At 43.5% G+C, this 22,395-nt stretch overlaps 1 protein-coding gene across 1 annotated transcript in view; it reads right to left on the reverse strand.

Moving 5' to 3' along the window:
• Positions 1-22,395, reverse strand: part of LOC147021386 (coiled-coil domain-containing protein 149-like) — a 74,374-nt gene that overhangs the window by 38,558 nt on the left and 13,421 nt on the right. Inside the window, exons 3-5 of the mRNA XM_085891291.1 lie at positions 16,711-16,760; positions 14,967-15,004; positions 6,095-6,186 (exon numbers count right to left, since the gene is read on the reverse strand). Of these exons, the coding sequence (XP_085747417.1) occupies positions 6,095-6,186; positions 14,967-15,004; positions 16,711-16,760 (180 nt within the window). The remainder of the gene's footprint in view (positions 1-6,094; positions 6,187-14,966; positions 15,005-16,710; positions 16,761-22,395) is intronic.

Below are 22,395 nucleotides of genomic sequence, written 5' to 3' on the forward strand. Positions count from 1 at the left end.
ACCACCAACCACGTCTCAACAGCCATCACAACAACAACCACCAACCACAACGCCACTTCACAACAACAACCACCAGCCACAACGCCGCTTCACCACAACCGCCACGACCTTTACCGTCACAACTCGCCACCATCGCATCACCGTCATCTCGCGCCACTCGTGGGCACCGATGCTGGACTCGTGCGGGGCGCGCACCGAGCAGCCTGTTCAAAAGCATCGCGGACTTTCCGAAGAAAAACGGATCAAAAACGACTCACGCCCACTTTTGTTCCGTCCAATCGGTGAGCGAGGGGCGATTTGGCCCCGCCTCCAGGGCGTTGGAGGGTGGTCGCAATATGCAAATTCATGGATCAAAAAGCATTCACGCCCACTTTTCCTCGGGCCAATGGGGAGCGAGGTGAAAGGTCGGAGGCAGAGGGTCAAAGATGAGAGAGCGAAGCCACGGGGCTTATAAAAACGACTGCGTTCGTCAGAAGCGGGCAGTTCGCAGGAGGAAGAGTTCGGAGTTGGAAGTGGAGAAGAGAGCAGTTCGCAGTTAGCAGTTCGCAGTTAGCAGTTCGCAGTTGGGAGTTCGCGGAGTCGGAGTGAAGAGGACGGAGCTGTGGAAAGGCGGCGGCGGCGAAGGCGGACGAGGGGGTGCTCGCGTCGGATTCGGGGAACTGCGGAGAGAAAGGCCGGCGGCGCGACCGAGGTCGTGGTGGAGACGCTCGTCGCGGGACCCGCGATTTTGTGAAATCCTCCTTTCCCCGAGCATCAGCAACCCCCTCCTGTTTCCCCCCCGCGCTGAGATAGTACGACAAAAGGGGGCCCCCTTCCCACCCCCTACCAGACACTGTCCGCGAGGCCCGCGGAGTTGAGGCACCACCGCCGCTCCGCGTCTCATCATCAGACGGGTAGGCCCGACACGGTCTCGGCCCCAGGCCCGCCTACCCCCTCATCCTGGAGGGTGGTTCTCTTTTCTTTTGCTTTGGGAATATGTGTTGTCGGCGCCGTCTGTGAAGTAAAATTGTATAAGTGTTGCCGAGTGCCCGGTAGTCGGATAGATCTGCATTGTTGCATTTGCTTTTTGTCTTCTTCTTTTCCATGTGCTTTTGGTGGAATTGTATATGTGTGCTTTCCGTTCATCGTGAAATAAATGTGCTTATTGTTGAACTGTTTTCCCGCTTCGCTTCGTCATTTCTTTCATTGAATCCCCATCTTGCTTCACGTAAAGGGTTGGTCGTGGGCTAAGACGCCCGATAATTAATCGAACCGTCGAGGCCGATGAATAACACCGCTCGGTTATCCCGATAGTACGGAACGGGTCGCTTAAGTGGCCCGTGTCCGAAGTCGACCTGCGGCGAGGTGCGATCGCCCGGTCTACCCTCCGTGTGGGTACTTAGGTAGGTCGAATTTGGCGAGCAACCCTATCCCACGCGGGGGCCGATTGGCTCGATCGCGGTGAGACCAAAAGGTCCACCCGTGACTGGTTCCCGGCATTAGTCCGAGAGGGTCACGACTGGATTGTCCGTCCGGTGGGCGACGTGCCGCGATTCGAGTTACGTGGCCGTTCGCACGCCGGCGGGCGCGAATCCGCGACAATATATATACACACCGTATATTTATAATCTTTATTTCCTTTTCATTTATAATTTGTAAAACTTAACCTGAGCCACAGACGACGACTATCTCTACTGTTCCATCAATACTATTCCAAAGATGTGGCCCATAATAACGTAGTGTATTAATCGAGTATGATGTGTGAGTAAAAGCTCGAAATAAGTTATCTTGTGAACTAGTGAAAGGAGTGTGGATATCATGGACTGCTGTTGAGAAAGAGATTATTGTGGAAGGAGATAATCGATATGCTTGTGCATAAATATCCCTGCATATAATTTATTGATGTCAAAAATTGTCAATGTGTTAAGTTTGGTGAAAAGAGGTGCAGTGTGGTCCCATGGATGAGAAAGGGTACAGATCCTTACAGCATGCTTTTGAATAACTGAGAGTGAGTGTAGCTGATTGTTACAAGAGCGTGCCCAGATAATGTTACAGTAGTTCAGGAAACGAATAATTAAGGTATTATAGAGGGAGAATAAAATATAAGGAGGAAGGTATGAAGCTTCGACAGTACACCTGTGTTTCGAGAAATAATCTTTGCAATCGATGAAATGTGATTCGTCCAGCTAAGTTTGTCATCCATGGTTACACCTAAAAAATTTGTCAAATGAACAAAAGTACTGCAATGGGTTCATTGTCAATATAGATAGAAGAAATAGTGTCAGCCAGAGATTTGGTGGATTTGCTAAAGAACATGCACTTGGTTTTCTCCCAAGGGACACTGGATAGCATTGACCAGACACAGGACCAGGCTTAATGACAGAGCTGAGCTGTTCAGAGAATTGAGGCGTAAAACTGCACGTGCACTGATGGCAGACAAGGAGGACTATGTGCGAGGAATCTGTGAGGGGTAGAGCATCACCTGTGGTCAAATGATTCTCATCCTGCTTACAGAGGAATTTGGGAATTGCGTTCCTCCAAGCCCATCCCTCGGTGTACTGCAATTAGAGCAGATGGAGGTGGGCTCTTGACAGAGGAGTGTGAAATGAAGACCCGCTAGGCCGGTTTCTTTAAGCGGCTGTACCAGGCTGACCCACCAGCTGTCGAGTTGGATGTCAGGGGTGTTACTTTCCCAATTGTTGATGCTCCACTCAAATGTGAACAACCTTCATTTGTGGAAACAAAGGCTGTGGTGAACCGGTTGAAATACGGTAAAACTCCTGGGATCTGTGGCATCCATGCTGAACTTCTCAAGGCTGGTGGATATGCTGTACTCATGTCGTTGCATGCAGCTCTGTGCTCTATTTGGAAGACAGGCATCATCCCAACTGATTGGAAGAGGGACCTTGTTGTCCCACTCTGGAAAGGGAAGGGTGATCTCCAGGACTGCAACAACTAATGAGGGGTGATGCTGCTCTTAGTGTATGGCAAGGCCTTTGCTCAGATCATTATTGATGGGTTTCACCACCTTCTGCTTCAGCATCATTGCCCAGAAGCAGTTGGGCTTTACATCAAAGAGATCAACAATTGACCGTATCCTTGCTTTTTGGGTCTTCACCAAATGTAGACGAGTGTCAGCAGGGGCTGCTCGCAGTCTTTGTTGATCTTCACAGAGTGTTTGATTCAGTGAATTGGGATTCCGCCTGGAGGAGATTTTTATTGTCCACCAACTTGACCGACTTTTGTTTCTGGACATTTTCGTTTCTGGACATTTATGAATAATTTTGTGGGTTTTTTTACAGGAAATTTGTTACTAATAGATGTGAAGGTCCTGTTCTTCATTGTACGGCCCGCGAGCCACTAGGAGCTCCTGGTGGTCAAAAGTGCAGCCCCTGACGTGCAGCCGATAATACATAAATGTGAAAACGCCCCATCACAATCCACCATAAATCGTGCCAAATTGACCCAATGGTTTCAAATGAGTGTTCCATCGTGGAGCATAAAAGTAACATAACTACATCAGGATGTGGTTGCAGTATGCAAACAATTATGCTTGCAGCCCAGTTTGTTAACGACAACGAAGAAGAGTATGTGGAGGCGGGGCCGTGTAGCAGCCATTATGGAGTCCTGCAGGTGGTGTGGCAGCTCTCACACTGATGTCTTTCCGTCAAAAGTGGCCCCTCTCGAAACTAATCATGAAGATCACTGTGCTAAGGGGTTGTCTTTTTGTACACATCCCCTTCAGCACAGAGCTGTCAACCCTTCCTTCGATGGTCGAGAATGGGTATCATGTCAACTTTCTCTTTTTCCATAAACTATTCTGAACTCCTTCAGGACGTATTTCGGTGCTCTTCTTTCAAAACAAAATGTATCTGTGTTGTAGTTCTTCCGTAAGCCTTGACTCTGCACACAAAAAAGTTATTTCTGAACCCGAACATCACCATCTTGGTGGTCCAAAGTTTGTCCAATCATTGTTGTTGTTGCTCTTCCTGCTGTATCATATTCACAAGATTCTAATGCGTGACTTGGAATCAAAATGAAAATGAATCTAATGCATGACTTCGTTAAGAATGTAATGCGAGACAGTACAAAATTAAATGTTTTTATTTGATCGCGCCTTACAACCAAAAGTAAAGTCTGGAGATTAAAGGAGAGAGAAGCACGTGCCATGTCTCACAGCAAGAGAAAGGGACAGGCATGGGAGAAGAGAACACGTCATCACCCCCATTATAAGAATCATGACGCTTATGTGGAAGAGGAGTGATTACTCACTCATGTAACTGATCTCTTGTTTTCCAACTATTCTTTTTGATCCAAAAAAAAGAAATTATTTCCTGAAAATTTTATGCAAGAGTTTCTCAGTTGCACTTTGTGTGAACTTTAAATAACCAGTAATACGTGCTCCCCTAGGATTGAAATATGGGGTCAGTGAATCACTTACTCGAGCATGGGAGAAGATCGTGGAAACCGATGCATGTTTTTAATCGACAAATACATTTATACATGTAGAGAATTTGCTTATTTTTGTATGAAATGTTATAATTTTCACTCACAATTAGCATGACTACAGGACATAGTTGTAGACAGAAGTGATTTTCACCCAAACTTAAATAAAATATATTTTTTTCCAGAATAGGAATCATTTCCTACCCTAAATACCCCTTCCCTATGGCGGTGGTCAGAGGTTAAACCACTTGCGTTATGCAATGTGTTGAGGCGAAAATTGTAAGTCGTCTCCCCACCCTCACGCCATGAGGGCAGGGAAAGGATATAATTTGTGCTCCTGACCAGACCCTGAGTACCCTGAGCACGTATGCAGATTTTTGGAGAAATTGGCAAACCAGTTTTTGATTCTATTAGCTTCATATATATGGTATATATCCAGAGTTGCCAAATATTAGTATGGAGGTGTGCATTGCATTCATAAGTACCAATTTATTTACTTTTTATAAAGAAAAACTTGACATGAGACAGCCTTTGGGGATGCCTTGGAATCGTGTAAACACAGTTTAATTGTCCTGCGGCATACCTCTGAAGAGCCCGTGCTTTTAGTTTTTGTTTTTCATAATTAGAGTTTCAATGTGTATGTATTATTGCCTGCTCAGAGATTGCCACCAGCAACAGGCCACACTCACATGACCATGCCCAAAGAGGCAGAAACCACACACCACAAGTCCTGGAGCAAGATGAGGCCTGAGTTTTTAACAGTTGGAGTAAACAGGCCGTTTAATCAAATACTAGTGAAACAAGACTTGTGCCAGAATGTTTGTAAAAGAAAACTAATTATTTTTTAACCAAATTAACCAGATTACTTTAAACCTTTACTTAACTAAGCAAATACACAGAAAGATGCCGACTACTGGAGGAAAAAAGGAAAGCTGACGTTTTGGGCATTAACCCTTTGCGAGAGAAAAATACGTCTCTTTGCTTTGACGAAAGGTTCATTCAAAAATTTGCTTCCTATGGTGATCAGTTTACCTTTCTTGATGTTAATTATAATGGATAAAATGAAAGCATAACTTGATCTCAACGTTCCTTTGAATTTGATCCATTACATTATCCAATCCACAATTCTCTGGCTGCCACTGGAAGAGATGCAGTCCCTGGAACTCCCGAGCCTTACTATCTGCCATAACTGTCAATGATAATATCATCATGAACTTTCCATGATAACAGCACCAACTGCTCGCCACAGTCTGGACAATAATGAGCTGCACCGAGTTCATCACATATTACAAGGTTTTCACAATGAGCTCCATGGGGTATGGCTCCAAATTCTAGGCTGCTGCTCCTGCTTCCCACCTTGCTCCTCTTCAGGTGGTCAAAAACAAGGTATTCCCCACCATTGGAATATCAAGACAAGAGCTGGATTTTCAAGGGCTGTCACTCTGCTGGAGGCTGCAAGTTGGTGGTCTCTCGATTGTACATAAGCTAACATCTGGCCTTGCTTCTTCTGCCCTCTCCCACTTCTCAGTGGCTCTTGTGCTTCATTTTGTTTGCCAACATAATGTAGAGAACCATTTATAATCATGAATTCCTTCAAGTAAGCAGATTAAATACAAGAACCAATCACAAGATTTAACATTTCCCAACAAACCAACAAACTGTTATTTACCTCTGAGATTTTTTCTTGGAAAAACTTCCACCTTCCTTTTTTGACTGTTTTTTCCCCTTATTGGTGGAGGATTTTGAACTCGCAGAGTTGCCCTAAAAAAACAAAAACATATTTGAAAATCTTCAATGGAATAAAACTGCATTGAAATGTATTTAACTTCATTTATATTCATCTGCATCAGCATGCATTTTAATCCTTCAAAATTTCCAACACTCTCAACACCCCGAAGGTGACAAGAATAAAAACGTGACAAGAAATCATTCGTTTAAACTTTTTGTTCATTCCGGTGTTGTCATAGAACAAATTGGTAAATACACGTTATCCCGTTTATAACGAGACTCGGTTGTAATGGTGGGAGCGTCCGCTCTGAGTCTGACAGGTCGGCTGTTTGAACCCTTGTCTCGCTGTCCCAAAGACTTCAAAAATGTTACAAGGTACTTCCTTCCCTGATGCTCAGCATTTGAAAGGACAAAGTATGGACAGTCATAAGTTAGCAATAAAAATGCACCCTTTTATGGGTCTCATGGCCTTCTGTGTTGAAGTTCCTTGAAAGGGAACTATTGATTATAACAACTATCAGAGTATCCGCCCGACGGATGATCTTGTTCCAGGCATACAACACATTCTTCTGATATATCCCTTTATTTGGTGGTGTATAGGCAAAGGACCGATGCGACAATCACTCCTGAAAATAATTTTTTTAACACCGGGTTACGTACTTGAAGAAAAACCATGGGTACTGCCAAAGTGCATATATAATACACTGGTTATATAACTCGGATAATTCGAATTGCACTGGCCCATAGGCTGGCACCAGAGGTGTGAAGCCTGAGGCCTGTAAAAGTTCTGTTGTCTTCATCAGGCCATGACACCTGTCAGCTCCAACCTTTCGGTATTTGTGGATCTTTTTAACAGTCGCTTCGGTTGTTTTGCATTTAATTAAAAACTTATAGGGAAGGCATGGCGATTGCGAATATTACACTTCCAAAGGCATCCTCAGGTGACCAAAATGGTGGACGTACGATTTTTTTTTTCAAGTTACAATTGTGGGTGGAATCAGGCCAGCAGTCCAACCAATGGGTTAAGTGCAGACATACAGTACATACATTTATACATATATACATACAAACACTTGCTCCATTATATATAGATAAGCATGGAATATGACACTACCAAGAAATCATTATTGATTGCATTTTGTAAAGAAAATCTTCGATGCCCTGTTGTTGTCCTCATCCCTCCCACCAAGTCTTGTTACCTCGACCACCGAAGGCGGACAGGAGGTTATGCTTTCACCCCTGTTTGTTTGTCTTTCTGTCTGTGAGCAGGATATCTCAAAATGTTGTGGACGGATTCAGACAAAACTTGTGGAGAGGTTGGATACGTGATCAGGACAAATAATTTTAATTTTGGTGAAGATCCGGAATCGGATCCGGATACCACAATTATTTTTTCAAGTAATTCTTCACCATTGAGAGATAGGGCCAAAAACAACATACAGCACGATATCTCAAAAAAGTTATAGACAGGTTTTGACAAAACTTAGTGGATGTGTTGGGGAGGTGACACGAACAAGCCGATTAGATTTTGGTTCAGGAGAGATGCAGATCTGGCCGATCAGTGGGATATAAAACGGAAACTGTTCAGCCTGGGGGAGGTATGCACTCCTCCGAGTGCCATTCTACTTTGTTCTGTTTGCCACGTGTAGCTCTATGAGTGATTTTTCATTTGTTTGTCAATTGCCTACAGGTCAAAATTTTCAACCCATTTTCATGAAACTTCACCATCTAGTAGAGCTCGTCACAGCAAGAAGGCTATTATTGAGGTCAAAAAGTCAACATAGGCCAAAGGTCAGCAACTTTAATTTCTAAAATCTTCAATTTTCATCCGATTTACTTGTAGTTTGAAGAGGATTTGCAAATCAGGTCATTGAATTCAACCACCAATTATTTCTGAGGTCAACGTGGGCCAAAAGGTCAACAAAAGTCAGATTTCTAAAATTGTCACTTTTCATCCGATTAACTTGAAATTTGAAGAGGAGTAGCAGATTTGTTCATTGAAGTCATCCAACAATTATGTTTGAGGTCAATGTAGACCAAAAGGTCAACATAGGCCAAAGGTCAACAATGTAACTGAAATTTCTGAACTCCTCAATTTTCATCCCATTGATTTGAAATTTGAAGAGGATTTCCATATCAGGTCAGTGTGTTCAACAAACAGTATTATTGAGGTCAACACAGACCAAAAGGTCAACGCAGGCTAAAAGGTCAACATTAGCCAAGTTTCTAAAATTGTCAACTTTTATCTGATTGACTTAACAGTTGAAGAGTATTTACATCTTTGTTTTTTGAATTCAACCACCAATTATTTTTAAGGTCAAATTTGTTTGAAGGATTTTGCAAGTATCATGCTTTGCATGACATCTTTCTTGAATCTGGATCTGGCTACTAGAATTTTTAAAGGCATTCTTCACCATTCAGAGATGGAGCCAAAAACGATATATAGCACGGTATCTCAAAAAGTTGTGGACGGATTCGGACGAAACTTGGTGGGCAGATTGGGTGTGTGACAAGGACGAAATGATTCAACTTTCATGAAGATCTGAATCTAGATCTGATACGAGACTTTTTTGTGATTCTTCACCAATGAGTGATGAGGCTAAACTGATATCGATCACGATATCTCAAAAAGTTGTGGACAGATTTGGACAATTTTTTTTTTCCTGCTTATGGAATAAACTCCCACACTCTTCAATCCCACTCCTCCCTCCAGGTCTTTAAAACAGCTGTTCACCATCATCTCATATTTTCCTCCATCCAAAATGTTGATCTTTATGAGCCCCGTTAATCCCCCCCTAACTCACCACCTTCAAATTCCATGTTTTTCTTCTTGAAGGACCCGATTGTACAAACTTATTTACCCTGTGTACCCTACCCCATCCTTCTCCCTTCCACAGATTCCCTCTCCCACCCCTCTTGTCTCTTGCCTTGTTATACGTTTCTGTGTATTAGCTCTTACATGAGCCTCGACTTGGTATACAGTGAAAAGTAAAAAACATAAACAAGAAAAAGAGCAATCAGAGATTGCAGACCCTCGCCAGGACTTATTTTGTGTGGTGTATTTTGTGTGGTGTATTTTGTGTGGTGTATTTTGTGTGGTGTATTTTGTGTAGTGTTTGTGTAGTGGTGTGTTGTGTAATCAATAAGAGACATAATTAGAACTGCCGCTTTATAACCGCTGGCAGTGATGACCGGGTACCAAGATGTCCCACTTTGATGCAACCCCGCTTTGATTAGACACCTGACCCTGATCCATGACGTTTTTCATTGTTATTGAATTTAATTTAGAATGGGATTAAAATTAATTCAATTCAAATGAAATGGATAACCAAAGGAGGTACAGTCCTCCAATGGAGTAATCAGAAGGAACCTGAACAAGAAAAAAGCAAAGATGAACTCATCAGGAGGAACCTGGATAGGATTCACATTTTAGCTGCTACTCCTCTATCCTCAAACCCAACCAGGCACAGCCAAGTGAGCCTTATTCAAAAAAATGTGCAGCTTCGTTCCTTCGCTCTCGTAAACGACGACTGGATTGGGGCATTGTTTCAATGAGATCGGACCAACCGTATCATAAATGGCCATAACTTGGGAAACACCTGGTAAACATAGTCAGGTCCCCAGCGTAAATTGTGACGTCATATCAAACTAAGAAGAAGAATTGTGACGCCCCCTCTCTCGCTTCTCTCTCTCCCCCTCTCTCTCCCCCTCCTCTCTCCCCCCTCTCTCTCTCTCTCGCACCCACTCTCACCCCCTCTCCCGCCCCTCCTTACTCCCCCTCTCTTGAATTGTGATGCCCCCTCTCTCTATCCCCTCCCTTGAATTGATGCCCCCTCTCCCTCACCCCCTCTCTCCCTCCCCTCTTTTGAATTGTGATGCCCCTCTCTCGCCCCCCTCTTGAATTGTGACGCCCTCTCTCCCTCACCCCCTCTCTCCCTCCCCTCTCCCGTCCCCCTATCTCGCCCCCCCTAATACTAATAAATGTCAGTGTGAGTAAGTGTGTCAGTGTGTGTGTCTCCTCCATCTATCTATAATTCCAGCAATCTGTATGTGTGTGTCTGTCTGTCTGTCTGTGTGTCTGTCTGTCTGTGACCGCTGTTTCTCGACAACCACTGGTCCGATGTAATTGAAACTTGCCAGGAATATTGCCGGGGCCCCGCGGATGTGCTTTTCAAGGTTTGATATTAATCGGATAAGCGGTTCCCAAGTTACGGCCATTTATCTGTCAACCAATGACAAGACACGGTGCTATGACATCACAAATGAAGTCAGAATTAATGTTTATTCATTTATTTTTTATTATTTCTTTTGCACGATTGAAACTTGCCAGGAATATTGCCGGGACCCGCGGATGTGCCTTTTCAAGGTTTGAGAGAGAGAGAGAGAGAGAGAGAGAGAGAGAGAGAGAGAGAGAGAGAGAGAGAGAGAGAGAGAGAGAGAGAGAGAGAGAGAGAGAGAGAGAGAGAGAGAGAGAGAGAGAGAGAGAGAGAGAGAGAGAGAGAGAGAGAGAGAGAGAGAGAGGCTGCACATACTGGCACTCACCTACGGGCACGCACCTACGGGCCCGCCCCGACGGGCCTGTACTGGTAAACATTAATTGTGACGTCATAGCACAGTGTCTTGTCATTGGTCGACAGATAAATGGCCATAACTTGGGAACCGCTCGTCCGATTAATATCAAACCTCGAAAAGGCACATCCGCGGGGGCCCAGCAATATTCCTGGCAAGTTTCAATCAGATCGGACCGGCAGTTGTTGAGAAACGGCGGTCGCAGACTGACAGACAGACAGACACACACACACACACACACACACACACACACACACACACACACACACACACACACGCACACACGCACGCAGATTGCTGGAATTATAGATAGACTAGTACGGGCCCGTAGGTGTGTGCCCGTAGGTGAGTACCAGTATGTGCAGCCTCTCTCTCTCTCTCTCTCTCTCTCTCTCTCTCTCTCTCTCTCTCTCTCTCTCTCTCTCTCTCTCTCTCTCTCTCTCTCTCTCTCTCTCTCTCTCTCTCTCTCTCTCTCTCTCTCTCTCTCTCTCTCTCTCTCTCTCTCTCTCTCTCTCTCTCTCTCTCTCTCTCACCTCGAAAAGGCACATCCGCGTGTCCCTAGCAATATTCCTGGCAAGTTTCAATCGTGCAAAAGAAATAATAAATAATAAATAAATAAATAAATAAATAAATAAACATTAATTGTGGTGTCATTTGTGACGTCAAGCACCGTGTCTTGTCATTGGTCGACAGATAAATGGCCGTAACTTGGGAACCGCTTGTCCGATCGATATCAAACCTCGAAAAGGCACATCCGCGGGTCCCCGGCAATATTCCTGGCAAGTTTTTTTTTTTTTTTTTTTTTTGTATACCTTGGTCGAGGCTCGTATGAGAGCTAACACACAACTCACAGCAAGGAGGCATGAGACAAGAGGGGTGGGAGTGGAAGGGACAAAACATTGGGGAACAGACACAGGTGAACTGTGGAAGGGAGAGGGATGGGGATGGGACGGGGAACATGGCGAGGAGAAGATGGACATTACAGGGACTTTCAGGAAGGAAAGCAGGAGAATTGAAGGAAGTGGGCATGGGTGGATTATCGGGGGTAGAAAAGATCGAGGATTTGGATGGGGGAAGATAAGAGGTGGTGGTGAACAGCTGTTTTGAAAGCCTGGAGGGAAGAATGGGAAAGAATAGAGTGAGGAAGTTTATTCCAAAGGCGGGAAAAAGAGGAATGAAAGAGTGAAGATGAGCAGTGATTCGTGATTTTGGTAGTTTTACCAGAAGGGGGTTGTTGGCGGACCTTGAGCGCCCTGTGGAAATGTGGTTGGGACAAATCGCAGAGAGAGCAGGGGGGCAAGGCTGGAGAGGAGTCGGTAGAAGACAGAAAGACCACCGACCAACCTGCGGTGATTGAGTGAGAGGCCCAAAGACTCAGCTTCATTGCGGGAGATGCCAATGATCTTAAAAGCCCTGGTTTCGACAGCGTGAAGTCGAGAAAGGTGGGAGGCAGGAGCACCAGCCCAGAGGGGAGAGCAGTACTCCATCAGGCTACGGACAAAAGCTTTGTAAGTAGTCAGGAGCTCAAGAGGGCCGAGGAAGGACTTTGCACGACGGAGGATTCCCAGTCGGCGACTGGCTTTTGAGGCAAGGTTGGAAATGTGACTTTCCCAGGAAAGGTCATGGCAGATAGTGAGACCCAGAAGCTTGAAAGAAAAGACTTCTTCCAGAGGATTGTTGAGAAAGTGGATGGGGGGTTTTGTAAACGGTCCTTTCGAAGAGACATAGTGAGAGTGTGAGATTTGTGTGGATTGAAAGACATGTTCCACGTGTTGGACCAGTTTGTGATTTTATCCAGATCTGCAGTGAGCGAAGAAGCTGCTGCTTGCCGGTCTGAGGGATGACAGATGGTACGGCAGAGGGTGGAGTCGTCGGCAAAGAGAAATAGAGGATTTTCCAGAGAGTCCGAGAGATCATTGATGAAAACCAGAAAAAGAACAGGGCCCAGAACGCTACCTTGAGGAACTCCAGCCTGCACAGGAAGAGGGGATGAAAGAACTCCATTTATGGCCACACGTTGACTGCGACAGGAGAGGAAGTCTGCGAGCCATGAGTGGAGATGGCCTTGAATACCATGGGAAGAGAGTTTGGTGAGTAGGGCAGGGTGCCAGACTGTGTCAAAAGCACGTGATATGTCCAGGGATACGGCTCGGATTTCCTGTCTGGCATTGAGGACCTCCATCCATTGATGGGAGAGCAGTAGCAGCATATCCAGGGTAGAGTGACCTGGTCTGAAACCAAATTGATGATTGGAAATCAAGCCATTGGAGAAGAGGAAGGATTTCATGTCTGAAGCAATGATGGATTCCATAACCTTGCTGATGATTGGGAGAAGGCTGATTGGTCTGTAGTTACAGGGATCTGTTTTTGCACCTTTTTTATGCAGGGCAGTGATGTTAGCAGATTTCCAAGCAGATGGCAGATGACCTTGGGAAAATGAGAGGGTGAATAGAACAGAGAGAGGGTGAGCAAGAGCAGAAGAGCAGGCTTTGAGGACACGTGGGCTGATGCCGTCTGGACCGGTTGCAGAATCTGACTCGAGGTTTGAAAGCAAGCTCTCCACCTTGTCAGGAGAAAAGGATACAGAGTCCAGGGACAGTTGGGTGCGACTGGGTAAAGTGGGTAGAGATAGTGATGGGTTTGGGACACAAGATTTAGCTGCAAACACCGAGTTTAGACATTCAGCTTTATCACGTGTGGAATCAGCAGTGCGGCCATTTGAGGTAAGGGAGGGGATGGAGGGGGAACATACACCAGAAACAGATTTGATTAAACGCCACCAGGATTTTGAGGAGGGAGAGAGGTCTGAGAGTTCAGACTTGAGATGAGAAAGATGTTGTTTTCTGGCTCTCCTGAGGGTAGATACACACTTGTTCCGAGCTTTGTGGAAAGAACTGAGAAGTTTCAATCAGATCGGACCAGTGGTTGTTGAGAAATGGCGGTCGCAGACAGACAGACACACAGACACACACACAGACGCACGCGCACACACACACACACACACACACACACACACACACACACACACACACACACACACACACACACACACACACACACACACACACACACACACACACACCATTTTACGAGGAAATGCCATTGGACAGCTCATGAAAAGGTTCTGCTTTGGCTGGAAGGAACAATCTCCTTATTACAAATGTATGTGGGAAATCCAAGAGAAGGAAAGACATTCATGGATTCATGGCATTGGATGGAGCCGTCATGGGGTTCCACTCTATATCCGTTATAATTGACCCACACATGCTCATTCACAAAGAAGGTACGCAGGCAAGGCATTATGTACATAACACAAATAAACAAAAAAGGGGGGTTATTCCTCCTTTACATGCACGTTTCAGTAAAGGTATATTAAAGTGCACTTCTGAACAGGCACCTAAGATGGCCATCGTCGCCTGCAGTGATAAGAAATATGAGAATTTTATGATTACATCGCCCCGATGACTCAATAGATCAGTGATTGAGCTTTTGACATATTAGTGAGATTCCCTGAGTTCTACCTATCTTGGGTCCATTCATCTGACTCAATATGACATTAACAACAAAATTATTTCATGGAATGGGCCAAATAATTGCAAACTTTTGGAATACCATCAGAAAATTTTTGACATCATAAAGTAATATTATAACACGTGGATTTTAGGGTGGTATGACGACCTCGAGTTATGTACATTCACCTCTAAGCGATCTTGCCTGGGTTTGAATCTCGTATCCAGCTATAAACTGTAATCCTGGTATTTTTCATGCAGGGTGAGGCATCAAGGTGTGTGCGGTCCCTCAGATCCTGGACGTTAAATTGGACGTCCTGTCTCCTCGCATTAGTTGGTGGATGTTAGAGATCCCACAGTGTCCTTCATGAATAGATGGTGAGCTTTCGCCAGCACCATGGTCAAATTCCAAATTCCAGCTTCTTAAACGTCAGACCTTTTTAAGAATCAGGCAAAGGGACGTCCCATCTACATGGTGATGACGGACTTTTTGTCATTTCTTTTCCTGTGATGCACTCTGATGAGATTCAATAGTCAGGTTATGAACCAGATGGGATAGGTTGTTAATAGCAATCTGTTTGTAAAATAAAAGCATATAATTGTGCTCAGACATTCGTATGAACAACTCGTCATCACAAAGAGGTTGATACACTCCAAACTAGGACAGGATGCTTTTTCAAATGGGAAGGCAAAGCCAGAGCTTTCATTGATAAATACTGTACATGAAATGCTTACGTCAATGTGATGTGTTGCTTCAGCTGCTTGTGATTTGCCTGTGGCACAATAAGAATTACAGTTAGTAATTATCACTTTTCCCTTTCCAAATGAAAAGTTCAACTGTTGCTCATATGAATTTCAATACTTTTCTGAGGTTTTTGTTTAAGAAAAGCATTATTTTCTCACAAGTGATTGAGGCACAAGGTAGGTTTACCTCTCTCAAGCTGATGACCTCTCATGCCCCTATTTTCGCCAGCAGAATCCCTATTTTTTATCCCCCACCGCGTGGCGAAAGGGGGATATTGTTGTCACCCAGGTCGTCCGGCTGTCCGTCCGGCTGTCCGTCTGGCTGTCCGTCCGTCCGTCCGGGCGTCAACATTTATAGCTGTGAGTGCGATAACTCATAAACTGTTCGCCATATCGATTTGAAATTTGGGTCACACATGTAACACCTGAAAAGGAAGAACCCTATTGATTTTGGGTGTGGCCGGATCCAAGATGGCCGACTGGGGTGGCCATATTGAAAAAAATGTTTTTTTGTAATAAATGGAAAACCGCTTGTCTGATTTCAATTATTTTTCAATGGCGGTTGATTTTGGTCGTGGCCGGATCCAAGATGGCCGACTGGGGTGGCCATCTTGAAAACAAGATGGCCGACTGGGGCGGCTATCTTGAAAAAAAATGTTTTTGTAATAAATGGAAAATCGCTTATCTGGTTTCAATTATTTTTCAATGGCGGTTGATTTTGGGCGTGGCCGGATCCAAGATGGCCGACTGGGGTGGCCATCTTGAAAACAAGATGGCCGACGGGCGGCCATCTTGAAAAAAATGTTTTTTGTAATAAATGGAAAACTGCTTATCTGATTTCAAATATTTTTCAATGGCGGGGGATTCCCCATCTCTGATGGTATTTTTTTTTAGACTGCAAACCCTCTGAAACTTTACCAGAAAACACAAAACATGACCGCAGCTACGGCAACTATGTGGTTCACACTGCACAAAAAGTCACAGAACAGCAATCATAGACAGTAAACAGGTGCAATTAATGGCAGCTTGCATAACATGAATTAAGAAGCATAACAAAATTGTGTTTGCCCCTCCAGCTCGTGAAGAAATATCATTTCTTTAAATGCCTTATACGTGTGCTAGGTGGCTCTGTTGAAGTTATGAACAGTTGTCACAGCTGCTACTCTTCTGGTGTATAAAAAAAGTATGCAACTCTATAACCAGATGTCTGTCAGTGTATTTCCTGGTGGTTTGCACACCAGGAATTAGTGATTACAACAAGATAATTTTTTTTCCCATTTAAGGGCTGTTTAAAAAAAAAACGCAGCTTATGGAAGTGATGACAATGTTTGTGAAGTGTAATTGGAGACATAATCGAAGCTTGCTTCTGGCATGGTCCAGTCACAGCATCAAGAAATTCTGAACTTGCTAGTGGAGATGAGGTAACACAGTCATCACAGTTCACTTGGTCTCATGACCTCCTGTCCACTTGTCCTTTCATTTTCCATTCCTGTTGCATCACTCACTTTCAATGATTAACTCATTCTTTGTCCACCCCTTTAAGTTAAACCTAACTGTTGACTCGGGGCTTGTCAACTGTAGAAAAGGGATTTAATCTTCTGTCTGCACAGGAAAAAAAGAGGGCCTTGTTTGAAATCTACTCAAGTTTAAGCATAGTCCCTGTTCTCCAACTCTCCAACTTGTGAACATTTTGTAATGCATTTCTTAAAACTTTTTTGTGTTTCTTAAAACTCACCATTTCGTGGCTCATTATTTGTCTTGCTGTCCTTCTTAGGATTAGAATTGCTGCATAAAAGAAGAGACGATTGTTATTTTCTAAAAATGTAGTGACAAAAGCATGCAAATCAAAAAAGTCTTAGAATATTCATCTGAGAAGAATAGTAACGATTATAAAATGTAAGTTTTATAATGCATCAAAACTTGAAACACAATGAGATACCCGATCACAAAGCGATTGCCAAGTGTACTGTAAGCCTCCCCCGACCAGGGGAGGCTTACCCTTGGCAATCGCCTATGACTTACCCTTGGCCACAATCCAATGCTGGCTATGGTTGGCAGGAAGTGCCCTGGAAGCAGCAGGGGAAAGAGAGTGGCATCTGCATGTGTGAGAATTGTGTATTCAGCCAGTGGGTCACCCAGACAGCTCAGATGGCAGAGCACTGGTGTGGCTTTCCAGAGGACCTGGGTTTGATTTTCCAGTTTCCAGAAGACCTGGGTTTGATTCCTGGTCTGAGAATGTAATTATATATATATATATATATATATATATATATATATATATATATATATATATATATATATATATACAGGGTGTACCAAAAAAATGTACTCACATTTTGGCTCCTCATAACTCATTGAATTTTTCATTTATTTTCAGATCAAATTGACCATAATAATGGCAGAAGTACGACGAGGTTTTGAAGGAAGAAAATTTATCATAAAGTGCTACTGGAAGCACGAAAACATCATGGAAGTGCAAAGACAATTTAGAAGACATTTTCACAAAGACCCACCAACACGACGCACCATTGCTCACATCCGAGATAAGTTTGAAACAGATGGAACTGTACATGACGTCCATAAGGAGCGTTAAGGAAGTCCACGGTCATCATCTACCCCCGCTAAGGAAAATCAATTGCTGGAAACCCTCCACCGATCCCCACGGAAATCTGTACGACAAATGGCTCATGAGACAGGAATTCCAAAATCAAGCGCCCATCGCATTTTGAAGTGAATTAATTACCTTCGCATTCTGCGAAAGGTTATGTTTTGGTCGGCGTGTATTTATTTATTTATTTATTTATTTGTAATCTTGTGATTCGTATAACTCAAAAAGTTTTAAACCGAATTGCATGAAATTTGGTGGGATGATTGGTTATTAGCCAGGAAGCATTCGATTAGATTTTGGGATCGTTCGGGTCAAAGGTCAAGGTCACGAAAAGGTCAAAATCGTCTTTTTACGATAACACGGTCAATTTTTATTCAATTTGCATGCAACTAACGCCAAAATGTTCAGAATTCAACGCCTCATCTTGTGATATGCAATATGACACAATGACGCCCATACTCTTGTTACCGGTTTGGGGTCAAAGGTCGGGGGGTCACGACCTTGAAAAATATGCGGTTTTTGTCATAACGCGGTCAATTCTTGTCCGCTTTACATGAACCCAGCACCAAAATGTTCAGAATTTAATGCCCAATCTTGTGACACAATGACGTCATAACACATGTCACCGGTTGGGGTAAAATGTCGGGGGGGGGGGGAGGTCACGCCCTTGAAAAATATGCGGTTTTCGGCATAACTCAGTCAATTCTTATTCGATTTGCATGAAACCAGCATCAAACCAGTTCCCCACACTCATACCAAGAACAAAAAAAGTAGTGGCGGCGAAGGTATGCGCTCTATGAGTGCCCGTTCTAGTTGGAAAAGTTACATTCCAAAATTAATCCACGCTCTAAATGAAGACGATCCTGACCGGAGAGCTGAATTTTGTGAGTGGTACCTGGGCAAATGCGAAGGAGATGCAGCATTTCCATCCAAAATTGTTTGGAGCGACGAGGCCAGCTTCAAGTTAAATGGCTCAATTAACCGACACAATTGCACCTACTGGGCTCCTGAAAATCCGCATGTTACTATGGAACACCATTTAAACTTACCAGGGGTTACTGTGTGGTGTGGGATATCAGCATCGGGCATCCTCGGGCCATTCTTTTTTGACCAAACTGTCACTGGGGATGTTTACTTAAACATGCTGCAGGAATCCGTCGGTCCACGTGTCGAAGAGATATTTGGTGACGAAGAGATTTACTTTCAGCAAGATGGAGCACCTCCCCACTACCACCATGAAGTAAGGGCCTACCTCGAAGCAACTTTTCCAAACAGATGGATTGGGCAAAGAGGTAGTGTTAAATTCCCTGCGCATTCCCTAGACCTCACTCCAATGGACTTCTTTTAATGGGGATATCTCAAAGATAAGGTTTACGGCTCAAAACCAGCAACAGTCGATGAGCTGAAAGAGGAAATTGAAAGACAATGACTTGCAGTTCCAAATGAAATGATTTGTAACGCTGTTGAATCCATTGGTCCGCGTGATTGGCTGTGTTTGTAACGTGATGGTCGTCAGTTTGAACATTTGTAAACATGCATTTATCCATTCATACATTTAACCATTAATCTTGTTCCGAAGTCGATAAACAATGCATTTATTATCATTTAAAGAGTGAGTACATTTTTGGGGACACCCTGTGTGTATATATATATATATATATATATATATATATATATATATATATATATATATATATATATATATATATATATATATATATATATATATATATATATATATATTCTACGATATAAATGGCAGTCCTTCTATCTGTCCGTCTGTTTTTTTGTAACGAATAAGCTCCGAGACCAGTGAACCAGTCTTGATGAAACTTTACACATATATAGAACTAACATTCAGCTCCAGGATGCGCTCGGTGGCTCTCCATAAAAATGAAAAAAATATATATTAAAAAAAAAAAAAATATATATATATATATATATATATATATATATATATATATATAAATAAAATAAATAAAATTTCCATTAGAAAAAAAAATGGCTTTCGAATAGTGCGTCGGCATATTAATCATAACAAAACGCTTCATGGTTAAAAACGCTAGGGTTTTTTGAAATACAAAATGTTCGTATTCGTTGACTTTTTAAACATACACATTCTCCTCCTGTAATTTGAATTCTCGAACTGCACGCACACGGCAACAGCTAACTGCTGATTAATCTGCTCATGAAAGAGCCAGGCAAGCGGAGTCAGCTGCAGAGAGAGAGAGAGAGAGAAAGAGAGAGAGAGAGAGGAGAGAGAGAGAGAGAGAGAGAGAGAGAGAGAGAGAGAGAGAGAGAGAGAGAGAGAGAGAGAGAGAGAGAGAGAGAGAGAGAGAGAGGGAGAGTCATCTTACTGCTGATATATCTGCTCATGAACGAGCCAGGCAAGCAGAGTCGGCTGCAGAGAGAGAGCGTCGCCTAACTGCAAATAGAGCGTCACACCGACGGGCGAGAGAAGCACAAAACTCACGTTCCAGCTTTCTAGGTCCGGGTTTTGGCAGGACATCAAGGACAGTTGCCACTGCTGCTAGAAACATTGAGTGACTCAAGGCCGCCTTCAACTATGACCTACCTGAAGATTACGGCAGCATAAAGCCTTCCTTCCATAAATCTGAGGAATAAAAGAAACCTTCCTAATTTTCTCCATACAACTAATGCCTCAGTCTAACTAGCGTGAGGAAAATAGGGCAAATTTCCCGGGTATTACCAGGTACTTCAGCTAATATCTATATATATATATATATATATATATATATATATATATATATATATATATATATATATATATATACACACCGTATATTTATAATCTTTATTTCCTTTTCATTTATAATTTGTAAAACTTAACCTGAGCCACAGACAACGACTATCTCTACTGTTCCATCAATACTATTCCAAAGATGTGGCCCATAATAACGTAGTGTATTAATCGAGTATGATGTGTGAGTAAAAGCTCGAAATAAGTTATCTTGTGAACTAGTGAAAGGAGTGTGGATATCATGGACTGCTGTTGAGAAAGATTATTGTGGAAGGAGATAATCGATATGCTTGTGCATAAATATCCCTGCATGTAATTTATTGATGTCAAAAATTGTCAATGTGTTAAGTTTGGTGAAAAGAGGTGCAGTGTGGTCCCATGGATGAGAAAGGGTACAGATCCTTACAGCATGCTTTTGAATAACTGAGAGTGAGTGTAGCTGATTGTTACAAGAGCGTGCCCAGATAATGTTACAGTAGTTCAGGAAACGAATAATTAAGGTATTATAGAGGGAGAATAAAATATAAGGAGGAAGGTATGAAGCTTCGACAGTACACCTGTGTTTCCAGAAATAATCTTTGCAATCGATGAAATGTGATTAGTCCAGCTAAGTTTGTCATCCATGGTTACACCTAAAAATTTTGTCAAATGAACAAAAGTACTGCAATGGGTTCATTGTCAATATAGATAGAAGAAATAGTGTCAGCCAGAGATTTGGTTGATTTGCTAAAGAACATGCACTTGGTTTTCTCCCAAGGGACACTGGATAGCATTGACCAGACACAGGACCAGGCTTAATGACAGAGCTGAGCTGTTCAGAGAATTGAGGCGTAAAACTGCACGTGCACTGATGGCAGACAAGGAGGACTATGTGCGAGGAATCTGTGAGGGGTAGAGCATCACCTGTGGTCAAATGATTCTCATCCTGCTTACAGAGGAATTTGGGAATTGCGTTCCTCCAAGCCCATCCCTCGGTGTACTGCAATTAGAGCAGATGGAGGTGGGCTCTTGACAGAGGAGTGTGAAATGAAGACCCGCTAGGCCGGTTTCTTTAAGCGGCTGTACCAGGCTGACCCACCAGCTGTCGAGTTGGATGTCAGGGGTGTTACTTTCCCAATTGTTGATGCTCCACTCAAATGTGAACAACCTTCATTTGTGGAAACAAAGGCTGTGGTGAACCGGTTGAAATACGGTAAAACTCCTGGGATCTGTGGCATCCATGCTGAACTTCTCAAGGCTGGTGGATATGCTGTACTCATGTCGTTGCATGCAGCTCTGTGCTCTATTTGGAACACAGGCATCATCCCAACTGATTGGAAGAGGGACCTTGTTGTCCCACTCTGGAAAGGGAAGGGTGATCTCCAGGACTGCAACAACTAATGAGGGGTGATGCTGCTCTTAGTGTATGGCAAGGCCTTTGCTCAGATCATTATTGATGGGTTTCACCACCTTCTGCTTCAGCATCATTGCCCAGAAGCAGTTGGGCTTTACATCAAAGAGATCAACAATTGACCGTATCCTTGCTTTTTGGGTCTTCACCAAATGTAGACGAGTGTCAGCAGGGGCTGCTCGCAGTCTTTGTTGATCTTCACAGAGTGTTTGATTCAGTGAATTGGGATTCCGCCTGGAGGAGATTTTTATTGTCCACCAACTTGACCGACTTTTGTTTCTGGACATTTTCGTTTCTGGACATTTATGAATAATTTTGTGGGTTTTTTTACAGGAAATTTGTTACTAATAGATGTGAAGGTCCTGTTCTTCATTGTACGGCCCGCGAGCCACTAGGGGCTCCTGGTGGTCAAAAGTGCAGCCCCTGACGTGCAGCCGATAATACATCAATGTGAAAACGCCCCATCACAATCCACCATAAATCGTGCCAAATTGACCCAATGGTTTCAAATGAGTGTTCCATCGTGGAGCATAAAAGTAACATAACTACATCAGGATGTGGTTGCAGTATGCAAACAATTATGCTTGCAGCCCAGTTTGTTAACGACAACGAAGAAGAGTATGTGGAGGCGGGGCCGTGTAGCAGCCATTATGGAGTCCTG

Source organism: Eptatretus burgeri, chromosome 8, assembly GCF_056783735.1.
Source record: "Eptatretus burgeri isolate ZD-2024b chromosome 8, Ebu_testis_v1, whole genome shotgun sequence".
Classification (NCBI taxonomy): domain Eukaryota; kingdom Metazoa; phylum Chordata; class Myxini; order Myxiniformes; family Myxinidae; genus Eptatretus; species Eptatretus burgeri.